Source organism: Hemibagrus wyckioides, linkage group LG18 (assembly GCF_019097595.1).
Source record: "Hemibagrus wyckioides isolate EC202008001 linkage group LG18, SWU_Hwy_1.0, whole genome shotgun sequence".
Classification (NCBI taxonomy): Eukaryota; Metazoa; Chordata; class Actinopteri; order Siluriformes; family Bagridae; genus Hemibagrus; species Hemibagrus wyckioides.
Window position 1 is genome coordinate 21076563 of NC_080727.1, and position 12607 is coordinate 21089169.

Genomic DNA, 12607 nt, shown 5'->3' on the forward strand with positions numbered 1-12607 from the left:
TTTCTTCCTCACACCATTTTCTCTTCTGACTTCCTGACTGGTTTTCCTGATGGTCTTCGCTTTGACAGAACCTCACACACACACTTAAATTCAAGACACGGTCATGTGCAGTTCTGAGGGAGGACGCTATAAATCAAGAGGCTTTAGTACTGAGCTCATATATTTGAGTCAGGATTTGGGAAACGGCCCAAATACAAATATTTTTAATAGCAATATTTTAGAAAAGCTGTATTTCTTGCTATTAAGTGTAGATTTTCTAGGATACTATCCTTTTGAGCATCATTAAATATTTACTTTAGAATTTTATTATTCAAACTCAGAATAAAATTAAATAAAAACCAGGCAGGACAGTATCTGAAATCTAGAGATTAATATCGAGTTAGCAGCCATGTGCACGGACCTTCACTTACCATGTTAAACCCACTTACATGCATTTCAGTGCCAAGTCACTTTAGTCTCATTCCATGAACTGAATCAAACTCAGTGCTGTTAGTTAAAGAGGTTTGAGAAGGAAAGGGGTCGCATACTATCATGCAAAGCTGTAACAATCCTCCGCTAGTGAACTAGACTTATGTGAGGCAAAATGTTGTGACCTGCTGTTAGATCGTTCATGCTGAATGACCATGATGTTAGCAGTACATTTGTGTTGCGTGTGTGTCGAGTTTTCTAATGAGAAAGAGTGCTATAAGAGGAGGGGTCGAGGCAGCAGGCACTGACGAGCGTGTGGGAGTCGAGTCGTAACATACTGCCGTCTGATGCCAAACCGCAAGCCACATCACAAGCGCTGTTAGAAATGAGTGCACTTTTACACTGACCCGAGACCGTCGCTACTGTGCCGGTGAGAACAGGAGCAGGAATTGAAGAGAGAAGCGGTTCTATGATCAGTGTGAAAATGCAACTTGGCTTCGTCAGTTAGGAATAAGGGTGAGATATGAAACATGAGGTAAGAAGCATGGAGACACAGCACAGGAAAAAGACGTGAGTTTTGAGAAAGGTGGAGAGATTGAAAAGGGTTCTGGAGGTATGTTCCGGTATCAACAACTGGAAAGCATTTCCAGCACACTTCGAGCATTTGATTACTGGCAACAAAAGCAAAGGCATAAACAGTCAGAGAATAACATCAGCTCTGTTATCTGAAGATCCTCGTGTCTTGAGCAGGTCTGCTCTATGGCTCCAGCCCCAGCATGGAAGCTGTGCTGCAACTTGCCTGGGCCGATGTGCATGGAGGTCTGGGGAGTTGGGGTGGGCCGAGGTGGACAGGGACTTGTGGTGGCGGGAGCGGGAGGAAGAAGAGGAAGTTAGAACAGCAGCTGCCGAGGCGGTAGAGGCGCGGGACCCTGGTGTGCTCAAGCTGGTGGGAGAAACATCCACAAACCCCCTCCTCAATCCCCCCCAACGCGGGGGGGGCGGGAGAGGAGTGTGAAGCGCACATGTTAGAGAGAAGCTCATGGAGGGACGGATGGATGGAGCGATTTTACGACACAAAGTTCAACACGATGTTGGGTTACATGGTGTTGATAATGCAGGCTGGGATTCGTTTGGTTAGAAGCTTTGTCATTTCTGTTTCAAACCTGAAACATCTCACCAAAGTAAAATCAACGACAGGACGTTTTTCCACTGCACAAAGCACCAAACCGGTCATCGGTCCAGTACCGAAGATCTGTGCTGTACGGTTTCTGCTCAAGATAGCATCAAGTGATTAAAAAAACCTTTGTGTATAAACAATTCATGGCACCTTAGGCTCTATTTAATGATTATGTTCACTGAATGACAAAACCTGTATCCCTACTAGATTTGTTTATACAGTGGAACCTCGGCATATGCATTGAATCGTTCTGGAGGCGAGATCTTAAGGTGAGATCACACATTCGTATCAGGTGTTTATCTTGACCTAGCAGATTAAATTTAAAAAACGTTTGTTAGCAAGACAACCAACTAGCTCTTTAACCAGTGAAATGATGAATCTAAGTACGGCTTCTATGCTGATCTGGTCGAGATCGTTTCGTTTGTCTCTCAGGTTTTTCAGATGATCTTGAACTTTAATGTTTCAGGCCAGTCCTTGTGTGCAGTGGAAAATAAAATGCCCTGGGAACTGCAAAGCACTAAGCACAAATCAAGACTCAGATAAGCATTATGTGTACACTTTAATGATCTGTCTGTTCATCAAGTGAGTTAAACAGATGATAATTCAATCATTTGGTACATTTGCCTGAAATAAAGCATGATTTCCATGTGAAAAGAAAGAAAAAAGATTAAAAGGGGAGAAAATCAACATGCTGCAAGAGTAATGCATTCGAATGAGAGAAGACAAAATTGTATATTAAGGCAAATTTGCATGCGAGTGAGTGCAGGTGTGTGTCTCTGTGTGTGTGTGTGTGTGTACACCACAGAGACCATTCAAAGGAAGTGTCACCTTAAACATCAGGCATCAGACTATTGGGAGGTAAAGAGATGAAAGATCACTCTTGCATGCAAATAAGACGTGTGTGTGTGTGTGCGAGAGGGAGAGAGAGAAGTGTGTTTGACTCAGCACTATGCTACCCGATTCTGTTGCTATGCTGCAAACTGTACACACTAACCCCATGCAGTGTGGTGTGTCCTTCTTCTTCAATCTGCCAGCAGTACAGAGTGCACTCTCCCACTCTCGCACACTCTCCACCCACTCTCGCTTTCCTTCTACCCACTCGCGCACACACTCGCACTCACCATCCACTTGCTCACACTACCCATTCTTGTTCTCCTATTCACTCATCAACTCGCACACACTATCCACCCTTTACCCACTTTCGCTCTCCTTCTATCCACTGGCATACTCTACCCTCTCTCACTATCCTTCTACACACTCGCACCACACACAATCCACTCGCATACTCTACCCACTCGCAAACACAATCCACTCGCATACTCTACCCGCTCTCGCTATCCTACTATACACTTGCTCACACAATCCATTCGCGCAATCTCGCTCTCCTCTCCACTCGCATACTCTACCCGCTCTCGCTATCCTACTATACACTTGCTCACACAATCCATTCGCGCAAACTCTCTCTCCTCTCCACTCGCATACTCTACCTGCTCTCGCTATTCTTCTACCCACTCGCACACACAATCCTCTCATACATACATTCCACTCACACACTCTCACCATCCTCCTATACAATCGCACACACAATCCTCTCGCACAATCTCTCTCTCCATCAATCCACTCGCGCACTTTCGCTATGCTTCAATACACTTGCATACTCCCTACTCACTCTAGTTCTATCTCTATTCACTCGCACGCACTCTACCCGATCGCGCACACTATACTCACTTGCGCACTCCTTCTATCCTCTCGAACACACTAACCACTCGCAATCTTTTTCAATCCACTCTCACACACTTTCTACCAACCCGTATCCACGCACACACTCTCGACCACTTGCGCACTCCTTCCCAGTCGCAAAAACACTCCACCGCCTGCGGTCTCCTTCACACCACTCGCACACTGAGTCTCTCTTTTTAATCCACTTGAACCCACACACTATGCACTCGCTCCCTTTCTACCCACACATGCCCTTTCCTATCCTCTCGCACTCCCTTTATCCACCCACAACTCTTTTAATCCACTCACTCTTGCACCAGGTCACATGAGGAAATTAAATCATGTTCATTCTGGTTTGTGTTTTTTAGATATTAAAAGAATCATCCTTCACTATCCAACTATTTCCCACACAAATTTAGTCGACCAGGCAAGATTTAGGTGTCTGACATTTAATTTTTTTAAAGCAAAATTTTCACATACCTGCTTTGATCAACACTGCTAAGCAATCTATTTATTAATTTAAGTTGACGGCAGAACAATATTGTCATCTGCATAGCTTTCTGGTAGAAATCTGCCTTCAAACATTGCGCGACGAGGCCTAGAGGCCAGAATGCAAAGCTGATGAAGAATAAAAAAGTGACTCGGGTTGTTCAAGATGGCTGCTTCTAGAAGAATAGAGTGTTTTGCTTGTTGTTGTGCAGAACATTAAGTAATAAACCACATTGCTAAGCATGCATAATATTACTTAAGGATAGATTTAGTTTCAGGCATATATTTAAGTGTGTAAATATTTACAAGAAAGACTTCAGGTGGGACGTCTTCCTAATCAGGAACCATACTAGCTTCAGTCTCATGCTGTGAAGAAGCATGAACCTGTACATGCATGTGTGAGAGCCATTCCAAAAAGTCTTAAACACGGTGCACATGCAGAAATAAGGCGTCCACAAGATAATCGAGTACCTCACAGATGAAGAATGTCGGCGTTCAGGTTAGTATCACGTGTGTGTGTGTCTTCACTAGAGTGTGTTTGTACCTGTCCTTGCCATTCTGCACCCCCAGAGTGGATCTCTCAGGACCTGGAGAGCTTCGGCCACGACTCGTACCAGTTGAAAGGATGCTGTTCTGTAGGGCACAGAGAGGAGCAATCAGCATCAAACACGGTTATGTTATCTTTGCCAACGTCACTAACGTTAACATGAATGGAGCGTTAACTAACGGTGGACGGGGTCGGGGTTTTCTTTCGGTCGGTTGTAGTAAGCGGGCTTGGAGGAACTTTAGCTGAGCTGCCTGAGCTTTTCCTGCCGTATTCTTCAGCGATGTGCTTACTGTCGCCCTGAGTGCGCTTAACCGACACGGACAAACCTGGAGCAGGGACGAGGAGGGAAAAAAAGAAATAAACATGGTATGAATTATAAGCATGAAGTGTATAAGTCTGAATGTTTCTTGGAGGCTCTTACTTTGGTCTGTGGATCGGCGCGGCTTCTGGTTGGAGGTACTGCGTTGTACCTTGTGAGAAGGTGACTGGGCATTGTTTGTGAGGTCGATGCTTGGGCGGGGCTTTATCGAGAGTTCGTCCAGCTGGGGGTAGAGAGCAGAGAGCGTTAATGTTGGACGAACGTAGGGCTGCTACAATACAGAAATCACACATCACGATTATTTGATCAATTTGGCAACACATGCCTTATTATTTGAAAGATTTAATTTTCTTAAACCTGGATTCCTTCATATGGATTAATCATGATCAAGTCAAAACTGCCTCATGTCTTATCAATACCTTTATACACACAGACAGGTGTACAATTAACTAACACTGGTTTAGCACATCACTAACAATAATCAGGATTACATTTAATCTATTTATTGGGGCTAAAGAGAAAATCTATCTATCCATCCATCCATCCGTTAAATGGCTAAAGACCAGGCTTTTCCGTGAAAACTTTCATGAAAAAGCCTTTCTCGTTTACAATACCAGGAAAAATACAGTGCAGAGCAATTAATAATTAAAAGTCTCTCCATCTTAATTAAAACAGACAAGTACCAGCTTTCCTCCCAAGAGTCTGGTGGTTACCGTAAAACTCCAGATACGCGCTCACTCCAGTTTCTATTGCAAGCATGCTGTTTCTCTACATCTAAAAACTACGAAATTATCCGAAATACAAACAGGAAGTCTGCATTACCTCTGAATTCCTATAGTCCAGTAATAGGTAAGTTGCCATGATTTCATCATACTTCTGGTTGACAAGCGAGTCCTGTATTTCATCTTGAGCGTATCCCATTTGTAACATGATATCTAGTAGAGGGTGAAGATGGATGAATAAAAGGTTACAATAACATAGATACAAATTTACATGAAAGAACAACGTAAACACAAAGTGAAAAGCAAAACTGAAACTGGCAAGTCAACGCTATAACCCATACAACAGAAGATAAAGCTGAGATTAAATGGACATAAGCACACACAACCAATGGCAAATCTGCACCTCTGAGGATCCACCCCATCCCACACCACCCCCACCCCCACCCCCTCCCACAATTGCCCAGCCCACTAACACCAGACGTCTGCCCCACCTCTCTTCCAACCCCCTGCACTGCCGGGGTGCTGACCTGTCCTCTTGGGGTCCTTGTAGTCGGGCTGCGGCTCAACGTAAGGCATCAGCTCCTCCTCCTCATAGCCCACATTCATCCATCGGTCCTTCATGATCTGCTGCTGGACACAAGCACAAAGACACAGAGGCAAGAGAGCACACAGGTATAGATTAAAGCTGGGACCGGAACAGACACCAGGCCTGAAGTAAAGGTGGAATTCTGGAGTCTGGAATATTTTTTGATCACAAACAACGGCACCAGGCACCATTACAAACCTCAAGGCTTCCTCGCTTGGTGGGGTTGAGGATAAGAAATTTCTTCAGCAAGTTCTCACAGTCGGTGGACATGTAGAACGGGATTCTGTATTTTCCTCTTAAAACACGTTCACGCAGCTCCTGCAAAACCGAGTGGCAACTCCATTTTAGATCGCCATTCGAAACCTTTTTCCCCAGCTCCCCAGGATGTCCCAAACCACCTTCAAGCTCACCTTCAGGTTCTGTCCGTCGAAAGGCAGCGAGCCGCTGACCAGCGTGTACAGGATGACTCCCAAACTCCACACGTCCACTTCCGGCCCATCGTACTTCTTTCCCTGGAAGAGCTCTGGAGCCGCGTACGGTGGGCTGCCACAAAACGTGTCCAGCTTGTTGCCCAGAGTGAACTCATTACTGAAGCCAAAATCGGCGATCTTTATGTTCATGTCTGCGTCCAGAAGCAGGTTTTCAGCCTGGACAGAAGAATAAGGAGTAATGTTTTAAAAAGAAAATACACAGCTCACACATTACTTGCGTTGGGTTTGTTTCTACACCTTTTTTTTTGGTGCATATATAATCTGAATGGCACAAGACCAGACTGGACCAACGTTCATCTTTCCTTTCTGAGCAGTCATGAGCTTTTTCTTATATACTCTCAGAACTAGACCTGTGCTTAAACCTGAGGTAAACGGTTAAACTGGGCGAAGGTTCACGCGTGGGAATGCAAGCGTCTTGTTATGACATGCATGAAGGAAATCAATAAATGAACATTTCCTGGCAGTAAACACGTTTATACCCTCAGTGGCTGCTGTTACCATGGTAACTTGGTTAGCAGTCATCGGGCACAGGCCTGTTCAGAACAGACACCGGGACATTTCCCTCTCACATAAGGTGTAATATGTGCAGTAGAAGCAAGCTAAGATGCTAACCAATGTGCAAATTGAGGCAAAGTTCACTAAAGTAGCTGTGTCTAAGGTTGCATCTCAATCAAATCAGCTCCTCAGTTCAAGGCACTGACCAGGGAGTTGGCCATTTTAAGGGCTGTCTCTAGGGCAAAATCTGTTTAGTACGCTGAAAGGTTCATGCCTAAAAACCCCACAATGCACCAGGAAGCATCAATGCTAACTATATTCCCTTATTGGAAATGAAGTCAAAGCTTTCAGAAGCACCTGAGCAGTAAATCAATAAACACATTATATATACAATAAATATTCTCTATATACGGTTTGTTATGTGTTTAATAATGGAAAAAAAAAAAAAAAAAGATGTTTGAGTTTTTGCAGTGACCGATGAGCAGATTATAATCTCTTGGTGTGTAGTGAGCCAGGGTTCTTACCAACAACTCGTATACACAAGATACCGATCATGTTACTGATTGAGACACACCTTAAACATCTGATCAAAGTGAACAAAGCTGAGAAGCGGCCTTACTTTAAGGTCTCTGTGAACGATGCACTTCTGGTGACAGTACTGCACTGCTGACACAATCTGCTCGGGGAAAAAACAAAAGCAAAGACACACTAGTGTTGACACAAAAGGCGCTAGCATCAGTATCTTTCGGTTTAGCCACTTTAATGTTTGCTTAAGTAAGATATCCGGTACTTTTACGAGCTCTGAGTGCGTTCACAGCAAACAGAGACTCACCTGTCTGAATTTGGCTCTGGCTTCTTTCTCTTTCATTCTGCCATGGGCGACCAGGTAATCAAACACCTCTCCTATATCAGGATGAGCCAAAGACAGAAAGAGAGAGCAGACAAGTGGATGAGGTTGAGTGACGAGATCTGAAGGAGCTACTTTCACAGCACTGTAAAAAAAAAACCTTCAGTTTCTGTTGTGGGAACAATCAACTCGTACCTGGTCTATTTGCGTAAAACAGGAAAGAGAGAACACATCTGTTATTGTAACAGACAAAGAAACTTTAAAGTGCAGTTTCTACAGCAGGAGTGTTTTCAGTAACAAAAACATTTTGGTGTTTTCCAAGGCTGATTTTAGTTCCTGTGCGGGGGGAAAAAGGTGCTTTTTCTAAGGAACAGAATGCTATAATAAACACCGCCACCGGCTCAAACGCAATACTGACTAAATGACCTTCTCCTACAATCTGTGGTTAATGAACAACACATTACAAAAGATCGTTACACATCAGACACGGCCCAAAAGGTAAACCAGAAACGTTTCCGCATAGAGGAAGCAGGAGTGATTTCTGTGTATGTCTTGAATCGTGAGTGAAATTCCCATCATGGCCACTGCTTCTTTACAAAGCTGCTTTCACTATAAACTTTATAATCGCACAGCAAAAGGAAAAGAGGACAATAATCTCGAATGCCACCATGTCCGCCGTGTTCTTTCTATGGCATCGGAAATGATCCGGTGCATCATTTCTGTCGTATTAAAGTTACACATTACATCACTTCCTAGTAAAGCTCAGAAATCTCTGAAAAGCCTGTTAACTCTTAACTTCATTACTTCATGCAGAATACACACATTTTATATTCCATACATTTTCTATCTCTCTCTCTCTCTCTATACATACACACCGACCAGGGATTATGACCACCTGCCTAATATTGTGTTGGTCCCCCTTTTGCTGCCTAAACAGCCCTGACCCGTCCTGCACTGTGTATTCTGACACCTTTCTATCAGAACCAGCATTAACTTCTTCAGCAATCTGAGCAACAGTAGCTCGTCTGTTGGATCGGATCACACGGGCCAGCCTTCACTCCCCACATGCATCAATGAGCCTCGACCGCCCATGACCGTCACCGGTTCACCACTGTTCCTTCCTTGGACCACTTCTGATAGATACTGACCACTGAAGACCGGGAACACCACACAAGAGCTGCAGTTTTGGAGATGCTCTGATCCATTTGGCCCTTCGTCAAACTCGCTCAAATCCTTACATTTTCCTGCTTCTAACACACAAACTTTGAGGACAAAATGTTCACTTGCTGCCTAATATATCCCACCCACTAACCGGTGCCATGATGAGGAGATCATCAGTCTTATTCACTTCACCTGGCACTGCTCATAATGTTATGCCTGATACATTAAACTCAAAACATGAAAAGCGATTCTGTGAAGGTTTTTCGGATATTAAAAGCAGTGTAACGTTTCTCCATGAGATTTCTCTAGAAGTCATAAATGATGAAAGAGCAGCAAAAATGATTCTACAATTCTATATGGATTGGAAAGGGTTAAAGCCAAAGATGAAGGAACTCGAACCTCCGCTGGCGTACTCCATAACCAGATAAAGTGTCTTCTCGGTTTCAATCACCTCAAACAATTTCACTATGGGGGGAAAAAGAGAGAGAGAGAGAGAGAGTCAAAGACTGGTTAAGAGAAACAGGTTATATGTGCTAGGTTTTTTTATGACATGAAATACTGACTAACGAAGGCCAGAAACCCAGTGTGTAAGCAAACCAGAAATTCAAGTTGTCTTTGGAAGTAAAGCTCACCAATATTTGGGTGATTCAACAGCTTCATGATCCTCACTTCCCGAAAGAGCTGCGAACGAGACAGAGTTCACGCTTGATGTAGAGCAGATACATCATACATTTGTACTCAGGAAGTATTTGAGCCTAATTTGCCGCAATTAGCTCGCCTCTTTGGCCTGGAGCGAAATCAAAATCGAAGCGATTTCCAGGATGAATGAGAGAAGCTCTAATGAGCGAGGGGTTTAATGTGAGGAAGTCGAGGCGTGCACCGCTAAACGACGGACGTACTCGAACAAGATCCGCCCGTGTTTTCAGAAGTGCGAATAAAAAGGTGCGTGATTAAAACACTGAAGTTCAAACCCTGAAGCCGGTCTTACCTTCTGGAGACTGGAGGAGTTGAGCTGGGTCTTGTCTATGATTTTGACAGCCACCTAAACACAGAGGGTCAGAAGTTATTTCTTCAATCCAAAGAATTTCTAACATTGTGTTCCGTTTAAACGTCGTTACAGAAATAATTCAAACATAGTAGAATAAGAAAAAGAAAGGAGGGTGCTTGGCATCCTTGAGGAAATTGTCCTCCAGATTAAATGCGTGTACACAAGGAAACCGATGACATGACCGCCAAATAAACAGAGCGTGACTCGGAGTAAAGATCTTAAACTGCCGGCTGACTTCAGCCTCGACCGGTCCTAGCAGAGATCACAATCTAACATCATCAGGAAACAATTCAGCGCACCACATGGTGATTACAGAGTGGTGCACGAGCAATGAGTACACACACGAGTTTCTCTTTTTCTGCTACTCGGTCATTCCGTAGGCCCTGTGCGGTTATGTGTTGTGTCAGTACGGACGGTCAGACACCGAGACACCATACGGTCATGCTGACGCACGTTAACGTTGACGGCCAGCGGATCTAAAACCGATGTGCAGAGTGTGAACCGTGAAGTGTTAAACGAACCACTTTATCATGCAGAGAGAAAAATTCGTCTGCCAGGAGAGGCATAGTGGGAGGGCTGAGGAACTGGCAGCCTCTGAGATTGTTTAGGGACCAGTAAATAAAAATGACAAAAGATTTTGTCTACAGTGTACAAAATATTAAAAAGTCAGATTATTAATGCATTACAACAAGCATGACTCTATTTGCTCGCAATCTTAACATTCGAAGAAATCAATGAAAGCAGTTTGATCACCTCTTTGCCCGTGAGAACATGCCGAGCCAGTTTGACCTTTGCGAAATTTCCCTTTCCGATGGTCTTCAGCAGCCGGTATTTGCCGACGTGAGGCTGCTCGTCGGCTGCGGTGGCCAGCGAGTTGCGGCCGTGCGGCATGTTGGAGCGACCGCCGGCCTTAGAGTCGGAGTGAGCCTGCAAAACAAACAGCACACGACCTTAGCCTGCCAAGTTCTTTCTGGTTGATACTGTTCCGATTCATTTTCCACCAGACGGTGGACAGGATCGGTGAAAGCTGCAGAGAACAGAGCTTTGTGGTTAATAATATCCCTGAAAGAGCTTATGTAATGCTTATTGGACTGTCACCAGGCTCGGTCTGACTACACTATCATGCAGAGAGACACCTCAGAGGAAGGGGGGGGGAAGAAAAGAGAGGACTGTGGCGAGGAAATGGAGAACAGAGAGAGAGAGAGAGAGAGAGAGAGAGGGGCAACTAAAGAAACCCAGACAGGGAACAGAAAAAAAGAATTTTTATTATATTAATGAACATTGTGATTTTTAACTGTTTACAGTTATATCAGGGAAGTTCCTCTTATCACTTATGTTACAGCATGCATACACTCGTTTCCTCTAAAGCCTTTGTTTTTTCTCTCTCTCAAAGTTTATAAGACCACAAAACCCACAAAGCTCATTACGTTACTGAGAAATCAGAAAGTCCTGGAGTCCCGAAAGCCTGGCTATAGACGATACTCTCGACACAACATGATCAGAGCTATCAGATCTATTCACTGGATTATGCTGATTGATTAGAGCTCCATTTTAAAATATGATAGACAGTATGACGTGAACACATCTGGCTATTTGTAGCATCAGTCACTCAGTTTGATGTGAAACTAGGCAGTGCGCGAGTACAGTGCTGAAATGCATCAGACTGCAGAGAAAGCTAGAAGTCTCGCATGCAGAAGTGGTCTTTTTGCTAACAGGCTTTTAGATGGCACATGTTAACACCTTCATACTTCGTTTCTGATGGCATCGTTCTGGAGAATTCATGATTCTTTGCTAGGATTTTTATTGGTAGTTTTATCAGTTTACTAAATCAGATTTTTGTAAAGTGGCTCCTGACGTTTATATTTATAGCATTCGGGAGACGCCCTCAACCAGAGCAACTCTGAGAAGTCTCTATCAGTGAATACATCCTCATACTGCTTCACTAGGTCACGGCTAAATATTCTTTAAAACCCTGTTGGAGAAAGCTCACTGTGGATGTGTTTTAAGAGATATCTCTCTTTTTAAGAGAGTCTTTTAAGACTTTTAAGAGGTGTTTTAAGAGAGTCTTTAGATATCCATATGAATCCAGGCCTTAGGTGACAAAAAATTAAATAAAATAATAGAATTAAATATAATAAATTGTTAAATAATACATTATTAAATAATAATAAATATAATAAAATTAAACTGCCATTTAATTAATACAATCATTATATCAACTTTACATGTTGTATAGATCGTTATTATTATGTAACATGTAAAGAGGGATTATGCGTTCTTGATCATTGATCTGTCATTGATTTATTATAGTTTATCACCCAAAGGATATCTCAGTCAGGTTCTAGCGCTCACGGAAACAGTGTTCTGATTGTAGTCCTCTGCTTTCAGGTGAGGTGAGCACCGATGTGGACAGACGTGCTATTGTTCTGATCAAAAACAAGAAATCTGTTCCAATGAAATGCTCAGCCATCCCTAATGCCTACACTCAATACCAAAAAACCCCCCCCAGAAACCACCCTGGGAAACTTTTTTAATAATACAGACAGGCGCAAATTCAGCAGAAGTGATCATGTGAACACAACGTTCAGGCAGTCACTA

The 12607-nt window shown here is 43.5% G+C and overlaps 1 protein-coding gene across 13 annotated transcripts in view; it reads right to left on the reverse strand.

Moving 5' to 3' along the window:
• The window catches only part of mark2a (MAP/microtubule affinity-regulating kinase 2a), a 35702-nt gene that overhangs the window by 8426 nt on the left and 14669 nt on the right, over positions 1-12607 (reverse strand). For 9 of the 13 annotated variants that reach the window (XM_058415899.1, XM_058415896.1, XM_058415900.1 and 6 more), the window contains exons 2-15: positions 10763-10936; positions 9950-10003; positions 9594-9642; positions 9361-9426; positions 7786-7856; positions 7573-7629; positions 6378-6614; positions 6166-6285; positions 5873-6008; positions 5482-5594; positions 4762-4882; positions 4521-4666; positions 4338-4426; positions 1208-1351 (exon numbers count right to left, since the gene is read on the reverse strand). In XM_058415899.1, coding sequence (XP_058271882.1) covers positions 1208-1351; positions 4338-4426; positions 4521-4666; positions 4762-4882; positions 5482-5594; positions 5873-6008; positions 6166-6285; positions 6378-6614; positions 7573-7629; positions 7786-7856; positions 9361-9426; positions 9594-9642; positions 9950-10003; positions 10763-10900 — 1541 coding nt within the window. In that variant the 5' untranslated portion in view covers positions 10901-10936. The remainder of the gene's footprint in view (positions 1-1207; positions 1352-4337; positions 4427-4520; positions 4667-4761; positions 4883-5481; positions 5595-5872; positions 6009-6165; positions 6286-6377; positions 6615-7572; positions 7630-7785; positions 7857-9360; positions 9427-9593; positions 9643-9949; positions 10004-10762; positions 10937-12607) is intronic. The other 4 variants (XM_058415897.1, XM_058415898.1, XM_058415893.1 and 1 more) reach the window with 3 other exon arrangements.